We start from the raw sequence: 18,481 nt of genomic DNA on the forward strand, positions 1-18,481 counted from the left end.
AACTCTTGTATCTTAATTAGTTGACTAACCACTTTGGTTTTTAGATTAAAAGTTCAGACATTAGCAAGAGAATGGGGTGAGATAGAAAGGAGGAAATTGGAGAGTATACATAAGACAAAAGGGGAGGGATGGAAAATTCGCGAGTACAGGAAGTGTAATGGTGGGACTGGTATGCGTGAATCTGTGGGTGAGCCCGTGAGGTGGGAAAGCAAAACAATGGGCTTTCTTATCCTTACAGAATCAGATCCACGTCATCCTCTTTACACTCATCTCTTTCCCACCAAGTTTTCACGATCCAGATCTCACTGCACTGGGATGCTCTTCACTGCGATGAGCTGAAATCTTGCCTTCCTTCTCGGGATTCCTTTCCCGTCCTTGCTTGAATTCAAATTTCCACTGCCTCACTGTTCCTTCATGACTACCTCCATGTAATTGATTATTCGAAGGGATCTCACATCCATGGATCCATGAATGCACATATGGGCCAAAAAATATGTGCAGATACAGACACATACTATATATTATAATGTAGTATAATTATGCATTATACATTCAGCCAAAAATGTTCATGAGATTCCTCCAGACTCCATAGAGTAATAGATGACCAAACTAACCATCTGATCATGGCAAGTCCTTTTTATCAATGATTAATTCTTGATGCGTGTTTTTTTTGTTATTTTTTACAAAAATAATCAATATTGTATTTTTTTTCTATCAAGATAAAATCAGACTATCAAGATGTGACAGTAAACATAAAAACAAGGTAAAATTCATAGATTATGTTGAAATTAATTAAAACCAGGGGGATAAATTCAATTAAAAGTTAAAACAAACTGGTCATATATCAAATAAGATAACAATGCAAGCTTTTTTCTTTATTTAAAATACTTATTTTCATATGATTGACTGGAATCTACCATCAAACCTTTCTCAAGTTTTGCCCAACCTGGACCCAAAGAGATGTGGAATGCTACCAATACTTATCACAACAACATTTGACTATCGTTTGCATTGTTGTCATTAATGCGGCTGTTTATTGTGCTCTATAATCGTTCCGGCTAGATATTACACTGTATGTCCATTTGTTCATGGCTTTTTTATGATTCCTAGAAAATCGTAGGTTTCTTCAGAGGAGAGAGGAAAACCTTTCTCATATTGATGGCGATTATAATCAAATAAAAGACAAGTCAAATCTTCTTTCAAGGAAGGGAGTGAAGCTCGAACACGGCAAAAATAAAACAAATAGGCAATGAGTAGCTGAAAATAATGGAAGAAAACAAATGAGCGGTGGGAAATGGATGATGTCATGTTAGATCTTAATATAAAATTTTTATACTTAAGTTTATATAGGTTATTTGATTTGAGGATTAAGAGTTATTCTTGCTCGTCAATTATGCCTTGAAGGTCATTGTCACTCTAAACTTAATTATAAAGTAATTATGTCTTTTAATGTTAAGTATTATTTCTCTCATAACCCTAACATCAATAATGCATGCCGTTGTTTATTATCAATAGGTTCTATTATTTTTTAATACATATTTATTATTACTTCATTGGGTTAAGGGTATTTTTCCTATCAATTTTTACTCAAAGGTTAGTAAGCACATCTAACTCAAATAATTCATAAGATTAAGTATTATTCTTACTTCTCAACTTTGTTTGAAGAGTCAATGAATACCTTAAACTTAAATAAGAGTTCATTGTATCCCTCGTTGTTAGAAATTCTCTCTCTTAATACCCTTCATATTAATAATGCTTAACATCATTTGTCATTAGTGGATCCTAGTATTTTTATTTTTATTATTTTTTATCAAGTAAAAGTTATTTTTGCATTAGCTTTACTTGAAAGGTCAACAGACACCTTAAACTCAAATAAAAATTTATTATGTCTCTTAACATTATATATTCTCTCTCTTGACACCCTAATGTTAACTTACTATGTCTTTACTATTAGTTGTTCCACATTATATATTTTTAATAATTTTTATTATAAAATATTAGATTGAGTACCTTTTTAATTTTTTAACTTTTATTTGAAGTGTAAATACACACTTTAAATTTAAATATTTTATAATAAAAATATTAAAAAATTTAACATAATTGCACTAATAGTAAAAATTTAATAAAAAAAATCAGAGAGTGATACGGGAGAGTATACTTATTATCAAGGGACAGAATTGAACTTACCGAAGTTCACTTTGACCATTTTCATATCTTTCTTTATTTCTTTCCTTTCCTTTTGTTTTTGTTTTTTTAAATCCCAGGTAAGAAATATCAAACGCCGGGCATACGCGTTGGCCGTTGGGGTAATTGAGAACTGAGGTGTGACTCTACACAAGAAAGGCTGAATCCTTCCACAGCCGATTGTGAACTGTTCCGAGACGGACGGTGATGATGCCGCGGCACATAATCATGAACGTCGACACCGTAGGGCCCACCCCCATCTACTGTGTCTTTTCACCCTCTTTCCCAAAACACCACCTTCGCTCCCTGTGGGTCCCAGCTGCAACTCGCCATCTCATTCTCGTCCCTCGCCTGTCCGAAATTGTAATTTTCGTTAATGTTGGGGCCAAATATGGTAGCCTCACATTCATATCGCGCAATTACTAATATGTCCTCGTCGCCTTCATCTATATAAGAAAACGCCATGCTCCTCAGTCGTCCCCATTCTCAGCTCTGAACCTTTCTGGGAAGACCTGGGGATCTGTTTTTTACACCCTTGCGGGAGAGAGTTCTTGTTCGTCCTTTTAGTTGGTGAGAAGATGCTGGGTGTCTTCAGCAGCTCCATCATTTCGCCGCCCGACGAGCTCGTTGCCGCCGGCAGTCGCACGCCGTCACCCAAAATCACGGCGGCCGCACTTTTGAACCGGTTCGCCCAGAGCAACGCATCTACCGTCTCTGTGCAAATCGGAGATCACGCCCAGCTGGCTTTCTCTCACCACAACGAGTCACCGTGGCACCCCAGGTAACGTCAGCTTCCTAGTCGCAGTAGCTAGAAACCTGAGTCGCCCAAGCGACGTCGTTTGGTCGGTCGTTCTTATGATGCTTTCTCAGTAGGTGGAAATGTTTTTCTGCTCGTTGTCGTGAAAAAGGATAAACCGGTTTTGATTAAACTAGGAGTAGAGTTATTCCTAATCCAGAAATTCCGCAGTAGCTAGAAACCTGAGTCGCCCAAGCGACGTCGTTTGGTCGGTCGTTCTTATGATGCTTTCTCAGTAGGTGGAAATGTTTTTCTGCTCGTTGCTTATAAAACGTGAAAAAGGATAAACCGGTTTTGATTAAACTAGGAGTAGAGTTATTCCTAATCCAGAAATTCCTGATAGGAACATAAGAGGAGAGAGAACGTCTGATCGGTGATATAGGCAGTGGTGGCTGGAGAATCGGACGGTTGGTGGTGATTTTTTTTTTCCGGCCTTTGATTCGAATGATGATCGATGACTAATCACTGATCATGAATGCTCATGCGCCGTTTTCGTATACTCGTCAGTTCTGTTTCATTTCGAAATTCATAATTCATATTCATAATTTAATAAGAGATTTTCCATACTTTCGAAATTTTCTAGGCAACAAATTAGCTTGAAGGCTAAGCGATGGTCCATGAATGAGTTCATTGCGAGTGATTCGGAAAGGTGTGGAAATTACCCTCTTAAAATTCAGGGATGGGATTGGATAAATTTTTTCCTTTTTGGGGGTGGGGAGATGATTGGGTTTTTTTGGGATTCTGGCGTGAATGATACGTCGTCGTATTACCGAAAGAAAAATGTAATAATAGTGATTTAGGAAGAGAGAGGATAGAGTGTTTACAGCCCACATGGTGATCGTGTGCATTGAGCGACGCATGTGGCAGATTATGGACGCAAGTCCACGCAGTTCCATCAACGGTTGAATGCTGGTTGACGGGGGAGAGGGGTCTCTCCTCTTTTTTACTCCTCCTCCTCCTCCTCCTCTTTCAATTTCTCAATTTTAACTATTCATTAATTTTATAATAAAAAATTATTTAATAAAATAATGTAAATGGCGAAGATTAGGAAAGTCACCTGAAGACAAGTCTGCCCCGACTCCTTTCACGAAATGGGACCCGCTGGTATAGTAGTAGACATGAAGAGTCTCAAGTCCTTTGTTACTATTGTTATCATCGAAGTGAATGATGTTTGTCTTTTGTCATGTTTCTTTTTCGGATCGGAGATCAGGGGCCACTGGCCCGTTTGCTTGCAATTATTAGGCTTTGCTCCGCCCCATTCCACTCCATTTTGTTGACTTCCATAGTTCCATTCCTGGGCTCACCTGTTGTTTTCCATATATATATCTTTGTTGCTTTTGAGGCGAGGAGGCTGAATGAGGATAAGGATTGCGTCGACTAGGTTGGCCAGAACTCAGAACTACCTTAACAGGGGGAAGCTTAGATAGGCCTATTTGACAATATTGAATATTTTTATTTTTATTTGTTCCCTTTCCACTAATTTAGTTCTCATTTTTTTTTACTAAAAAGATTGGAATGAAAAAATAAAAAATGAACTAAATCACCTTTTTCTCCCCACAATCAGTAAACATAATAAAATTTATTAATATATTTTTTTTATTTTAAATTATAAATATTTTTTCCTAACTTATCTTGGTTCAAAATATAAGAAACTTGATAGGTTTTTTTTTTTTTTCCTATTTTATCTTTGTATTCATTAACTTAGTTTGTTGTGGAGCATTTATTATATTTTTCTCATTTTTCATGATAGTTAAAACTTTATTATTCTACAAGGAGAATCACACTTTCTCATATTATAATATTTCCTTCGTGTTTATATATAAGAAAAAAAATTGTATTACATAGTTTAAAAAAATTAGTTAACCATAATAATTATGTCTCAAGATAAAAAAAATAAACTAACATACTTATGTTAATCAACATAAGCATTATTAATTATTTTTTATTAATGTAAATTATGAGAGGTGATTTAGAAAATGTGTAATAAATATTTATTGAAATAGGTGATTTTGCTTATATAAAAAAATAAGTAAAAAGTGGTAGTTTTTTCTATGAATAAAAATGGAGGAAGTATTTCATTAAAAAAATATTTCTCTCTCATTTAATTTATTATTGACAAGTGGTGGAAAGAGCAAAAAAGAAAACTTTTAATATTTTTAATTGAAAATAAGGATATAACTGAATTTTATTGATATTCAAATTATAGTTAAAAATATCTTATATTTTAGATCAGAGGGAGTATATTACAAATGTAAGAATTATCACCTTCTCTACAAATTTCACAAATCATTATTTTCAATATCATGAATTAAATTATTTTTTTTTTTATAAAACATTGTTCATTGTTTCTTTTGATCATCTCATTTTTACTTTTATTTTTTTATTCATGTTATTTTATTTCTTTTTAGTAACTAAATGGAACTTTAATTTCATTAATGTCAGTGGGTCCCTTGGCGTGAGTGAGCGTTAAAATAGGAGGAGGTAATAATTTTACTTCATAGTCGGCAATGTCGTGGATTGGCTTCATGCTAAAAATCTACACCGCTTCCTCGAGCGTCCTAAACAAATGGCTTATTTAATTGGTTCTCTTGCTCAATGGGTAGGCACGTCCATCTTTCAATACGTAGAGCGACAATACTTTTACCTTGTGCTTGAGTCAAAATGAGTCCGGTCAGAACATTGGAAGAGGAAGCAAAAAAGGGAGTGACCTTGGGCATGCTTGTGTTTCATGCATTAATTGTTGTCGGTCGATGTAATAACTGCAACAATCTGAGATATATGAAGTGTTTGTTCGTGGGAATGAATTACCCCATTGCCATTATGACATTATCGGTTAACTAGACATCATGTTATATCTAAATACTGAGTTGGAAATGGCAGATCGTTTGCTGTGAAGGACGAGGTGTTCTGTTTGTTCGAAGGAGCTCTTGATAATTTAGGCAGCTTGAGGCAACAATATGGACTCGCCAAGTCTGCCAATGAAGTGCTTTTGGTAATCGAGGCTTACAAAGCCTTGCGTGATCGAGCGCCCTACCCTGCCAATCACGTTGTTGGCCATCTCAGCGGAGGCTTCGCTTTCATAGTTTTCGACAAGTCCACTTCTACTCTCTTTGTGGCTTCTGTAAGCAATCCAAACACATTAATTTCTCTGATGATCTACCTCCATAGGCTTCACTTCGTCACTGAAAACAATCTGCCTGCATGGACTTTGACAGGACCAATATGGTAAGGTTCCTCTGTATTGGGGAATAACGGCTGATGGATATGTGGCATTTGCTGATGATGCAGAATTGCTCAAAGGCGCTTGTGGCAAGTCCCTTGCTTCTTTCCCTCAAGGTGGGTTTGCTTGTAATTCTATCCCATGATCCATTTTTCCCCTCCCCTTGTCCTCAAAGTAAACGTTAATTTCTTTCTCATTGTTGACGTTGCTTGGACCATATTGTACAGGATGTTATTACTCCACAACGGCTGGAGGGTTAAGATGCTATGAGAATCCCAAGAATAAGGTGACCGCAGTACCTGCAGATGATGAGGAAATCTGGGGAGCAACCTTCAAGGTAACAGGATGACCTGGGTTTTAAATAAAAATGCTGGTACATTGCTCCACACCATTTGTAGAAACTCTTTATTTTGGCCCGTTCATTCCCATTGAAACCATAACTCGTAGTACTGGTCCAAAGTGACTGCAAGAGGATTATTCCCACACTCCTCCTTCCCAAAAAGGAGGCCAATTTCCTCCTTAATGTTGGTGTTTCATACTGCTAATTTACCTCGAGCTTGATTTAGCTCCAAAGCGGTTGGGAAATCAAGTTTTGGGTAGGTGGTTCTAGGTGGGGCAGTTCAAGAAACCACCAAATATGTAAGGAAAAGGAAAAAGCAAGTCAAGTGATAGAGACTAGGATCAAGAAGGGAAGGCTTTAAGTTTTAACATGCTCACCAACTTTTATGGCAATTTTATTTGCAATTTTTTAATCCTCTTGCTTAGAGTGGCATGGCACCGAACTTTTAGCTTGTGGTTGCTTGATCCTTGAAATAAGTGGTTTCTAATCTGTGAAGTGGTGAAATGAAATATCAGGTGGAAGGGCCAGCGGTTGCTGCAGCCAGAGTAGACGAAATCTCGTGGATGGTAAAGTAACTGGGGGTTACTTAACTACGAGGTTACTATATTGGTAGTGGATTAGTTGTGATTGGAGCAATGGGCTTATGTGGTGGTTGTGACTTCAAGGCATGCGTGAGGGTCCCATGTAAATACTTTGTTGAGTTGTAATAACTTTAAGAAAGAATGGGACAAGTAGGCTGGCGTATTCTCCTGAGGGAGTTTGTGTTTTAGATAGGACTTGCTGTGTTTCCATCAATGTACAGTTTGTGCACCCCAACACCAAAAAAAAAAAAAAAAAGTCATGTCCCTAGTTTGAGATTCTATTTTTCCCCCCTAATGCATTCACTGTTGAAAGTCTTTCCCGCTAACAAGGCAACGAATTCTTTATCCCTTGCTTTCTTTATGAGAGGTTGAAACGATAAACTTACTGCCAAATTAGCCACAAAAGAATCTCTCTCGAGAAACTTCAGTTTTTTTCATAAAAATTAGCCAAATTAGAACTTAAAAAAATTAGAAATTTTCGGGTTCAGTACTGCTTCTGTTTTTAAACATTTGTCGCTTTATAGTTGTGCATACAAAATTAAGAATGCTAGACGGCAAATTGTCACGATGTTTTGCTAAAATATCCTTGACGTCGCTGGTTAATTATAGCTTTATTGAAATTCTAACGTGATAATTATTTAAAAATAAAGCTAACATTTTTGAGTGACAATTATTTAAAACAAAATGAGAATTAGTGTATTTTCTTACTTGGAACTAGAAAGTGCGTTTTTTTTGTTCCATACAGCATTTGAGATCAATTTTATTGTTCGTGAGTTTTTGGTCACTGTGAGTCTGTGACTTCCTAAATATAAACACATAGATATAGATTTATAGATTAATTAGTACATTAATTTATACATGTATAATCTAATTATAAGTGCCACAACATTAATTATATCTAGTATTTCTTTCTTTGTATTTGTTAACATGTCAAAGATCTTAGGAAACAATATTAAAAATGCGTTTTCGCTCTGGTAATCTCAATTAACAGGATACGTACATCTACGCCTACACCCTCCGGAAGCTTGTATTTTGGCTTTTAGATTTCACTATTTAAACAAAGACCTTCACGTTCAGTGTTTGGTGCGTCCCTACAATTAAATTGTTTGAGACTTTGAGGAGAGAGAAGAATCACTTCGGTATTCAAAACAATGTTCAGTTTTGACTTTTGATTGGTTACAAACTGCGACCCATTAACTCAACATGGCAAAACATGGATAATTACCTCAAGCATGAATCGAGAAGCTGAATGCCAATCGAGACTCAAATAATAGTTAACCATTGGTCCCCATTTTCTTCAAGCGTCTGTTCCAATCTTTGATTCAAAATATTACACAAGTTATTTTTGGCAAAGAAGACCTTCAACCAAGATGCCAGATAATCAGCAGGTGCAGAGAAGACTTGCTAAATACAGTGTGTCATAAATATCTCTTCATCATAATATAACGTTAAAAGACAATTTATATGAACAGAAAGAGCAAGTGAAAAACAGAGAAACTTGTATTAGAAGAACATGGAAAGGAAGAAAAAAACAATATATTGTTCTACAAGCTGACTTCACAGTGGTTGTTTATGGAAGTGCAGGGCAGAAAACAGCATCAAGTGGCAGGGCAAATATCTTCCAAACTGCAGGAAAGAAAAAAATCATAGCAGGCTCCTTGTATAATGAGAAATTTTTAGGTAGATGTAAGATCAAACTGATTGTAAATGAACATGTTAGCGTGTAAAAAATGGGTCTCATGTAAAATATGAAAAATATATTAATATGTTTACATATTCATTAGTGATTAATGATTAACTTGGTTTTCCATTTTTTTTTTTTTTGGGTAGACCCAGCTAGGTGAGAATTTCTTTGTGAAAGACAGTACCTTTTCCCCAAGCAGTCAATGATGTCACCGGTAACAGTTGATCTCTTATTATTCAAGAAAGCAAGGGAAGCGGCCTTCCTCATCAAAGCAGAGCCAGCAATGCATCCCAAAACTGTTGGATTTTTACAGCTAAAATAATGGCATGATTTAGGATATAACTAACAATAGAAGATAAGCCAACAAAAACAATATTCCTAGTAGAGTTGCATTAAGACATAGAACCTGAGATTTGAGATTTCATCAGTTGTTTGAACATGCTGGCGAGCCCATGATAAAAAGACAGCAACACTGGACCAATAAAAACATTTTCTTTTATGCCAAAAATTCCAAAATTCAAACGGAACAAGTTTAATAATTATGATATTTTCAGTATTTAGTTTGCTCGATAGTCACTACAAGATCTATCTCTTACGGCTACAATGCAGAAACTAAGTACTACGCATGGCACCAGAAAAGCAGGGTTCAGGTCAGCATATTGGCAAAATCTTAACAAACAAACTGTTTCCTACAACTCAATTGAATTGTTGGCGGGACCCAAGAAGCCACGATTTTTTAAAAGTGTGCTATCAACTATCAAGAAAGAACCACTCTTAAGCATCACCTTAAGCACCTCATACTACTTACTCCTTATTGCTGGTCCAACTCAAAACAAGCTAACAACACAATGGTTGTGTTTTTTTTTACTTTACTTTATGCACTACAAGAAAAAGATAGAATCAGAATGAGATATGAAAGGAAAGGCAGTAAGAGTTATACTTGCCTCCCAGAAAGGATATCACCCTGGCCACCGCAGCGTCTAGGAGAACCATAGATGCTCACTGATTTAACTGTATGGGAAAAAACTACAATTTATTGATCTTCTAACATCTGTCAAGCCATGATATAGGTGCCTTGCACAAACATATATATATATATATATATATAAAATCTCAAGCCACTGGCAACTGTAACATGGTGTGCCGAGGCAAGAACATGACTTTCTTGATTGGGTATTTGAAATAATTTTTAAGAGCATAATGAATGATATGACATATGCACATTAAACTTGGATATTATATCTTAATCTTGACCTGAGAAGAAGAGACACAGAACAAGACTGTGTTATATTCATTACCTGTGTCACCATCACTTATAAGATCAGATTTTCCTTTCCTTAGGATAGTAACACCACCAATCCTGCCCAAGAACAATGCAAAATATGTAGGTTTCTTGAAACTAGTGCATTCAATTCACTGATAATAGCAAGACATCACCAACGTGTGTAGAGAACTCCCAAGCATGCTCTAATGCTTGTATTGCTAAAAGATGTTAATTTTCTTTCAGCAACACATATCAAGGATAATGATCTGCTCTCATCGTAATGTATATGATATGAACCAGTATAGATTTCTAGCAAATCACGGTGCCAGGAAAGGAGGAACTTACTGTTTGGAGAGAGACAGCAATTGCTGAGTACCATTTAGATCATTTACTTCAGAACTTAGAATCTTCTGAACAAGACGCTTGTACTCATTGACATTTGGGGTTAGAACAGCTAAGGCATAGCCACTAACAAGATCAATGCTATTTGTAACAAGGAAAAGTCCGTCCTGCAAAACAATTCACATATGTCAATCAGATTATGAACAAGACATGTAAACAGCAACATGCATATGGTAATCAGATCATGCATGAGGTGCCTTAAATCTCAATATATTACCCCATCTACAACGATTGGGATGTTTGACTGTCTTGCATGTCTCATGATTTCACTCACACAGGCCTGACACAAATTGTGCAAATGTCAGAGCTGAGAATCAGATATGACAAATGAATATCAAAAGCTAGCACTTGAAGTCAATGATTAAATAAGTTCTCCCAAAGCGTGCACAAAATGAGATCCAGTGAAGTATTTCAACAACGCATACCAGAAGAAATGGGTCTCTTCCAAGGCCTGGACCAACAACAAGACAGTCAAATCTTTCCATCCACTTGCCAACCTCAGCTAGAACCTTGTTTGATACAGATTCCTTGTCCTCGTTTCTGAGATTAGTCTCCAAAAAAATTGACATCCAAAACGAAATGAATCATGCAAACTGGAACACAAAGATAATCCAGAGAGTACACCTGACACTGTAAGATTCTTCTAAAATAGGGTGCACAATCAACTCAGGACTATAGCTTTTTATGACAGGAGCAGCATCTTTTGTACAAAAAACATGGGACAGATCTGCACCCTGCAAGAAGGGAAAATAGCTGAATGCAGATGACCAGAGAAGAAGGGTATCATTTTGAGCCATAAAATTTAACTGAACCAGGTTGAAAATGCAATATCAAAGGAAAAGAACTAAAAACAGATAGAGTTGTGGAAACTAACAATCTTTAAGGCTGAAATTGCAGCAAAATAAGGAGCTCCTGTGTATTCACGACACCCTCCAATCACAGCTATCTTTCCTAATTGGTAATAAAAAATCAGTGAAAGAATAATTAGAAATTTCTTGATTTTCTTTGGGCAAAGAGAAAAGGAATGGGCTTTCAAAGCTGAGCCATCTTTCTAGTTATAAATAGGGCAATCTAGCTTCTGAAGCCTGTCCTTTAAATTAATTATTGCCTCTTTGAAACTTAACACAACTCAGCTCAACCCTAGTCCCCTTATTACAAGAAAAAAAGGGAGAGAAAATTAAAAGACAGAATCTTGACATGGCAACAGTGGCATAGTTTGCAATAATGCTAAAAGAATTTTATTCCATAGCTTCTCTTGGCATGGCAACAGTGGCATATTTTGCAATAATGCTAAAAGAATTTTATTCCATGGCTTCTCCTTAGAGAGGAAAAACCAATAAGACAACCATCATCTTTATGGTTGCAGTCTTGCAGAAATGAACTAGCTCACATGTAAAATAGGCAAGTAGCAAAGGGAAGTGATGAAAGGAACGCAAATATTTTTTTTTTTTTTTTTGGTTCAGATTGTGAAAAATTAGTAGAATGTTACTCATACCTGCTTGGCCTTTATATCTTGTGGGATCAAGAGCAGGAGTAATTGCTCTTACAATGCTCTCAGCATCAGCTTCAATATAACTTGGGAGTTGCATTTTTCTAAAATCAGTTGAATGACCACTAGCACCTCCCAGAGATCTTATCAGGAATTGTTGTGTTCTGTAAACAGGCGAAGAAGCCAACATAAAACTTCTTGCACAATCCAAGAAGGCTACCTGAGAAGTCATGCCATGTTTGATAAACATGACCAAAAGACAGCCCCTATCACAATCCAAGCAAGAGTACTATTTAACCCTCGAGAATAGACAAGTTAAAAATTCTATTATGAAAAGCAGAAAGAGCAGACAAAAGTTAAATTTCACTTCTACATAAACAAGACTTCAAAAGCTAAAGGAAAGAATAACAAATCCAACCAGTAGCAGTCCAGGAGATTGTTTCATTTGGCGAATACCGATACCTGTTCACCCATTTGTCCCGAAAGGGGTGGAAAACGGTATTGTATGTTTATTTAAGAATGATTCAGACTTTGAAAGATAACAAACCGCTCGGTCTTGGTGAAAAACTGATTCTATAATCAAATAAGTCTACCCGGACAATACAGTTCAATTGAATTCCAGTAAGAGTATCACGAGGTATAGCGCTGAATTCTTCAATCATCAAAGCTATATATATATATATATAAACACTCAAAATAACAGGTTATATGAGCCAGGGGAAAAACGCAAATGATTGCTTTAATACCTGAAAATAATCAAAAATTTTAAACCGAAATCCGAAAAGCTTTTCAACACCGTAGGGTCAATGTTTCGAGCCCACTGTTCCGAGAATCAGAGAGGTTCGGTGGTTTTCCTCAGAATTCAGTAGGGCGTGAGAAATTACTGAACAGTCCCACGGAATTCATTTCCGTGCAGGCCACTTGTAATTTTAATGTCTTGAATTGTGATTTGCTTAAATGGTAACTTCTCTTCTTTTCACTTTGTCTTTGATTTTTTTTAATTTTACTTTTTATTGATCTGATTATTTATGTTTGCTTCAATTATCAATTAAATTTTTATTATTTAAAAAAAGACATAATAGTAAGGGTGCACAAAGATCAAGCAAGACTGGGTTAATTCTCAATTGGCGCCCGGTCTTATATATTGATTTGTCTTATATTTGCCCCCAATCCAGCTAGTCGTCCATCATTCTGTGCTTCCGAGTAATGAAATAGGAGTGCTATTTAGTATTCAATAGTTCAATCCAAACACTAAGGTTAGATATTCAATGGATTATAAAGCTGAAACATTTTACACAAATTCAGTCCAATTCGATGCCATCCATTCATTCATGGCAAGTTTGATTGAAAGATACTTAAAATTTAAAGTGACCTCTATGTCACAATGAGATGCTGTGAAAATGATAAGAGTTATTTTTAACTTAATTTTTATCAATTCAATTGTTAAAGTTTGTATTATTTATTGGTTTGGTCCGAAGCATTGTTAAAATCTATTAACATAACAACCAAAAGTCATAAACACGAATAACTAAATATTAATGACAATCATGCAAATTAATAATAAAAAGAAATATAATTATTTAAATATAAAAATTTAAATTTTATTTAAAAATAAAAAACAAAGCACAGTGTAAAGATTAAATTAATAAAAACTAAGTGGACTTAAAGAATAAATTGTTTTGATTTAGCTACATGTACACATATACATGCCAAATCATTTTATATAAATTAAACAATTGATAACTAAAAATATACTCTCTCCGACTTAAAATATAAGCATATTCTCTTAATTAATTTTTGCTTAAAATATAAGTAACTTAGTATGTGTAGATTTTTTTACCATTTTACCCTTTTATATTTATTAATTTAAATATTTATGTAAGTGTATTTTTCACTCATCATAAAGTGTTTTGATAATTTAAATTAAAAATAAAAATAAAAAATAATATACTGTCTCTACTAAAAAATATAAAATATTTTTTTAAAAATTAAATGTTAAAAAATATAAGACATTTTTAATCTTTTGAGGTATAATCCTCTATTGATAATAACTTTATATTTATTGTAAGATGTTTAATAAGGTTAAATATAAAAAAATAAGATTAGTTTAAAAGTAGATAATTATTTTATTGAGGTAAGATTTAATTAAAAATATTTTATATTTTTAAATAAAATGAGTATATTTTTATAAAAATAAAAATTTTATTAGCATGTGCACTGTTTTTTTTAATTAAAAAAAAAAAACTGTTGGAAGCAGGGGGAGCATACAGGTTTGATTGTCCCAACAATTTAGACTTAAACTAGGGATCTTTTTCTAGCCTCCTCCCAATTCCTCTCGAAGTGAAGGAGAACGGTGAACTGAGAGACACCGAAGGAAGGTGGAAGGTCGATGGCTCCTCCAACGTCTGATATGAAGATGAATGCCATAAGGTCGGGGATTGTGGTGCTGGGCTCCTTGGCTTTTGGCTACTTGAGTATCCAGATCGGATTCAAGTCTTTTCTTGAGAAAGCTCAGCAGCATGATGCCCTCCATCAATCTGGCCCCACGACACCTTCTCAAGAATCTGCTTTCTCTGACTCCGATTCATAGATTAGTACGTCTTCTTTCACATCGGGTCTCTGTGTGGTGTGCGTTAACATAGTTTGTTCGGATAGTGCTTGTGTATAGGTGGACACGTAGCTTACTGTACTCGATCCAAGTCTCTGTATTGAGAGAAAGTAAAGAAGAGCGGGGAGGGAGAGTTCAATATCCTGACTTAAGTTTTTCTACGAGTCTAAGTATAGTGATTACGTTAATTGAGTCAAAGGAAGGTGGCCCTTCTCCATTGGCTCAATTTGCCGTGGAATCCTCAACAGCATTTGTTGATGGAAGCTTATTCGATCTCTTAAGACTAAGAGCATGCTCTGTTGCGTTACTTGTTGAATTTATATTTCAATTGTTATATATCATGTGGAGCTCCAATGAAGATGTCAAATTTTTTGGCCGATAAAATGGAGATGTCATGGTCCTGTTAACTTCCCTTGTTTTCAGAAGGGAAAGAATATTGATTGTTAGACCAAAAAAAAAAAACCTTGTTCTTCTTTCTCTATCCTTGTATTAAATGGAATTAACTGTAGATAGGTTCTTGGTTGGGTGGGGGCTGTGATTGTCCTAGGATTATGCTACTGTTAATCTGAGAAGTCAGTAGTTAACTAGGTAGAGTATCTGTTTGTGTTATCATACCAATTCACATTTATATTCATTATGATAAAATAGCAGGCACAAGATCGTTGATATGAAAAATTTTAAAGGATGATGCCCGAATATAGCAGATATTAGGATTTTAATTCTTGCTGATGAGAAGGTCTTCAACGTCATAGGTGCATGCTTGGTCAATTGAGTTATTGCTCCCAGACACGATTATAGATTCGCTATACAGGGCATATGTAACATAAGTTTCGAGTTGGCCACATTTTTTGGTAGTGTTCTTGCTAGCTCCTTTTCTCTTGGGGGCCTAAAGCACTTATCTGTCCTGAATAAATGAATGCATCATCTCTCTTTTAATTAAGAGTTGAACTAGGAGAAGCTTTTTCTTTTGTATCCATTTCATTTATATTTGTCTCCACATAGGAAGTGTTGCATTGATATGCTGTGTGTTCATCCTTTTTGTTTTTCCTTTGACCCCTCGTCCTCCTCCCCACCTGTGTTTATCATCAATTAATAATACATATTCAAACTAATTTGTGATTGAATTTGTCATCAGTCCTTCGGCTTTATTTATTTGTTTTCCAGAACAGCATATACGGCATAAGTCATAACTTCAGGTGCTAGTTTTTCTGTGAAAATAAGCTAACATTCTAACTACCTAGAATAGTAGTTTTTAAATCCTTGTCAATTTAAATGTGCATTATTCCTTCTTTTCGTTTATGAAATAAGAAATAGTATATGTTGTTGGTTAATCTTTTAGTTCTTGTGGGATATTATCTTGACTTGGTGGCATAGATTGAATCTCATTCTAAAGGTAATACACATAGTAAACTGATTTTTTCCCCAATAAATCTCCTTCCTACGTTAGATGGATCAAAATGAAAAATTGGATTATGAAGTGGTGGTAAATGTTGATGGGAAGACTGGATTTGAAGGAGAAACATAGTTATGCTACTGTAGCTCAAGACGTGTGGATGGTACATGCAATGTACCTTCAGTAGTAATGTTGAAGCAAACAGCGAGCGAAACGCTTTAATGATGAGAGAGGTGCGTATTCAGTGACCAAAGTGTTTGCTGATTCGATGAGGTTGCGTCTTGAACAGAAGACGAAAGATCCGTTTGGTTTCCTTCATTTCACATTCAGAAAATAAAATTTCACTTTCAAAAAATTGAAAGTTGTTGGGGTAAAATATTTTGTAGGAAAGTACATCCTAAAAGTACATTCAAACAGTAGCTGAAAGTGGATTTCTGAAATGTAATTATTTGAAACTTTTGAAAAGTGGATTTGAAAAGTAGGATATTATTTGACCATACCACTCTAAGTTTAATCTCTTATTTTTTATTTAAAAAATAGTTAATTCATTAAAAATATAATTATTATTTTAATAATAATAATTAGGTATCAATTTTTTCAGTATTATAAATTGAGTAATTAATTATGTTAATTTTTATCATTAATGTATAATAAAAATTACAAATCTTTATTACATCTTTTAAAATTACAAATTAAAAAATACAAATATTTAGAGATTAAATTTTTAGCATTATAGATCAAAATTTATATTATTTATAATCTTTATTATATTTTTTAAATATTTTGAATATATTACATTTGTATAATAAAAATTATTAATCATTATAAATTAATGTTCTTTTTGGTAATTGTACATTCAAAAGTATATTTCACTATCACAAATTAAATAATTTTTAATGTATCAAACTGATTTTTAAAAAAATATATTCAAATACAAATTTTATTATAATAATTAATTTTTATTAAATTAATTTTTATTAAATGAGCTTTTGATAAATTGAAAACTAAACGCACATGGAGGCTTACATTTTGCTTGTGGCCATTTGCTAACTATCCATGCCCCTCACCGCCAGCCCGCCAGCCCGCCGCCTAGTAGTAGCTTATGCTAGATTTGCAAGAACTTTTTTTGCTGCAAATCATGCATATGGATTTGAACGTTATTCATATTTACTCTGGCTGACGAGGTTTTTTAGTTCATCATAATTTAAGCCTCAGTTTTGGCTAACTGTATTGTGTAACACTAACTTATCCTAAGCTTGTCTTGCTTCTGTTCTCCATAATTGCGCGCGCGCAAGTTTGTACTGAAGTCAAAAGAATCTGTTTTTGTGTTAGCTTCGAAATCACATTTAATGCAAGTCAAGTTGATCCAAAAGACAACAATTCCAATCCAACTACAGCCTACTCTGTGCTTTTATATGCTCATTCTGTTTTTATATATAAAGTGTTTTTAATTAAATTTTATATACTAATAAAGTTTTATTATTTAATTAAATTCACATAAAAATATAATAAATTTTTTAATTTTACTTTTAATAATATTATAATTAATATTATGATAGTGGTAGAAAAAATATATAATTAATGATCTATTTTATTTTTTAAGATAAGAGTAAAATTATTTAATTACTCATAAATATCATTCACTTTTTATATTTAAAAATAAAAATAACTTTTTAAAACTATCTTATATATAAAAAAAAAAAGAGTATGTACATACCCTATTCTTTTCACGCTTGTATACAAGTTACTTTCTAGTTTCTAAAAAGAATTGATAATACTCTTTATAAGCTGCGTTATTAAAAAGAAAAAAATAAAGGTAAATTTTTGTTTGTGCGGTATTGGTCGAGAAGTATTTAATACTCTAAAATATTTATTATAATATTTTTGCTTTTAAAATAATTAAAAATGTAGCATCGACCACACTGATGTTAAACGGCAACAAACACCGTTTGGAGGATGCTAACGTGGATGGAACTTTGACTGAAAATGCCACGTAATTCATTCCTCTTCCATTGATTTCTCTTGCACTCAACCTCGTTCTTCCTCTCTTTCCCCCGCATCCGCAAGACTGCCTTCTCTCTTAGCCCACAGGAGACCTCTCTCTAGATCATGCACACGCGCTTCCAAAATGTAGCTCCGGCCGCTCTCCACCGTCAAGTTCTCTTCCTTTGTCACTAACTCTATTTTATTTATTTAACCCAAAGATTCCATCAAACGAAGTGGTTGAGTTTGAAGGACAAGAAACGTGCCTTCGATTTGGAATCTTTGGACTCCTTTTGCAACATTCATGAATTTCTAACTTCTCTGTTCTTCCTATTTCTTGATTGTTGTGGTTGATTGTTCTTCCTATTTCTTGATTGTTGTGGTTGATTTTGTTGTTGAAAATGGGTACTGCAAACTTTCAGAAAAGTAAGTTTTGTTGTGCGCTACATGTTCTCTGCTCATTCACCTGATTGCCTCATTATTCTTCAACAATTCTCTATTCACAAGTTTTATTATTAACCCAGTCAACTTCATCAT

The 18,481-nt window shown here is 34.5% G+C and overlaps 2 protein-coding genes across 10 annotated transcripts; one reads left to right on the forward strand and one right to left on the reverse strand.

The window, feature by feature from the left end:
- Positions 1 to 2,660: 2,660 nt before the first annotated feature.
- Positions 2,661 to 7,436, forward strand: LOC129309228 (stem-specific protein TSJT1). 2 transcript variants are annotated; one of them, XM_054950684.1, is made up of 5 exons: positions 2,661 to 2,965; positions 5,861 to 6,101; positions 6,196 to 6,316; positions 6,428 to 6,573; positions 7,056 to 7,436. In XM_054950684.1, exons 1-4 carry the CDS (start codon positions 2,763 to 2,765, stop codon positions 6,547 to 6,549), a joined length of 687 nt encoding a protein of 228 aa, XP_054806659.1. In that variant the 5' UTR covers positions 2,661 to 2,762; the 3' UTR covers positions 6,550 to 6,573; positions 7,056 to 7,436. The 2 variants fall into 2 exon arrangements, with proteins under 2 accessions (XP_054806659.1, XP_054806658.1); XM_054950683.1 differs by having other exon boundaries at positions 2,663 to 2,965; positions 6,428 to 6,537.
- A 1,094-nt stretch (positions 7,437 to 8,530) lies between these two features.
- LOC129309227 (ATP-dependent (S)-NAD(P)H-hydrate dehydratase) lies at positions 8,531 to 12,889 on the reverse strand. Of its 8 annotated transcripts, none has more exons than XM_054950682.1 (12): positions 12,707 to 12,889; positions 11,967 to 12,226; positions 11,346 to 11,422; positions 11,096 to 11,205; positions 10,897 to 11,011; positions 10,689 to 10,751; positions 10,415 to 10,578; positions 10,104 to 10,165; positions 9,750 to 9,816; positions 9,212 to 9,277; positions 8,990 to 9,101; positions 8,531 to 8,747 (listed from the first exon to the last, which is right to left on the reverse strand). In XM_054950682.1, the coding sequence occupies exons 2-11, from the start codon at positions 12,208 to 12,210 to the stop codon at positions 9,038 to 9,040; spliced, it is 1,032 nt and encodes a 343-aa protein (XP_054806657.1). In that variant the 5' UTR covers positions 12,211 to 12,226; positions 12,707 to 12,889; the 3' UTR covers positions 8,531 to 8,747; positions 8,990 to 9,037. The 8 variants fall into 8 exon arrangements, with proteins under 8 accessions (XP_054806657.1, XP_054806651.1, XP_054806649.1 ...); XM_054950676.1 differs by having other exon boundaries at positions 8,990 to 9,118; positions 12,707 to 12,887; XM_054950674.1 differs by having other exon boundaries at positions 8,531 to 9,118.
- Between the last annotated feature and the right edge of the window lie 5,592 nt (positions 12,890 to 18,481).

Source organism: Prosopis cineraria, unplaced genomic scaffold, assembly GCF_029017545.1.
Source record: "Prosopis cineraria cultivar Desert tree isolate PC_DT_omini unplaced genomic scaffold, ASM2901754v1 PC4, whole genome shotgun sequence".
Taxonomy (NCBI): Eukaryota; Viridiplantae; Streptophyta; class Magnoliopsida; order Fabales; family Fabaceae; genus Prosopis; species Prosopis cineraria.

Excerpts from the sequence above, each read along its gene's own strand:
- LOC129309228 (XM_054950683.1), top strand. The coding sequence starts at position 2,763 with ATGCTGGGTGTCTTCAGCAGCTCCATCATTTCGCCGCCCGACGAGCTC. Across the intron at positions 6,102-6,195 it reads CTACTCTCTTTGTGGCTTCT|GACCAATATGGTAAGGTTCC; the intron begins GTAAGCAATCCA and ends GGACTTTGACAG. Across the intron at positions 6,317-6,427 it reads CCTTGCTTCTTTCCCTCAAG|GATGTTATTACTCCACAACG; the intron begins GTGGGTTTGCTT and ends CATATTGTACAG.
- LOC129309227 (XM_054950674.1), bottom strand. The coding sequence starts at position 12,210 with ATGTTTATCAAACATGGCATGACTTCTCAGGTAGCCTTCTTGGATTGT. Across the intron at positions 11,012-11,095 it reads GAAGAATCTTACAGTGTCAG|AAACGAGGACAAGGAATCTG; the intron begins GTGTACTCTCTG and ends GACTAATCTCAG. Across the intron at positions 10,752-10,896 it reads GAAGAGACCCATTTCTTCTG|GCCTGTGTGAGTGAAATCAT; the intron begins GTATGCGTTGTT and ends AATTTGTGTCAG.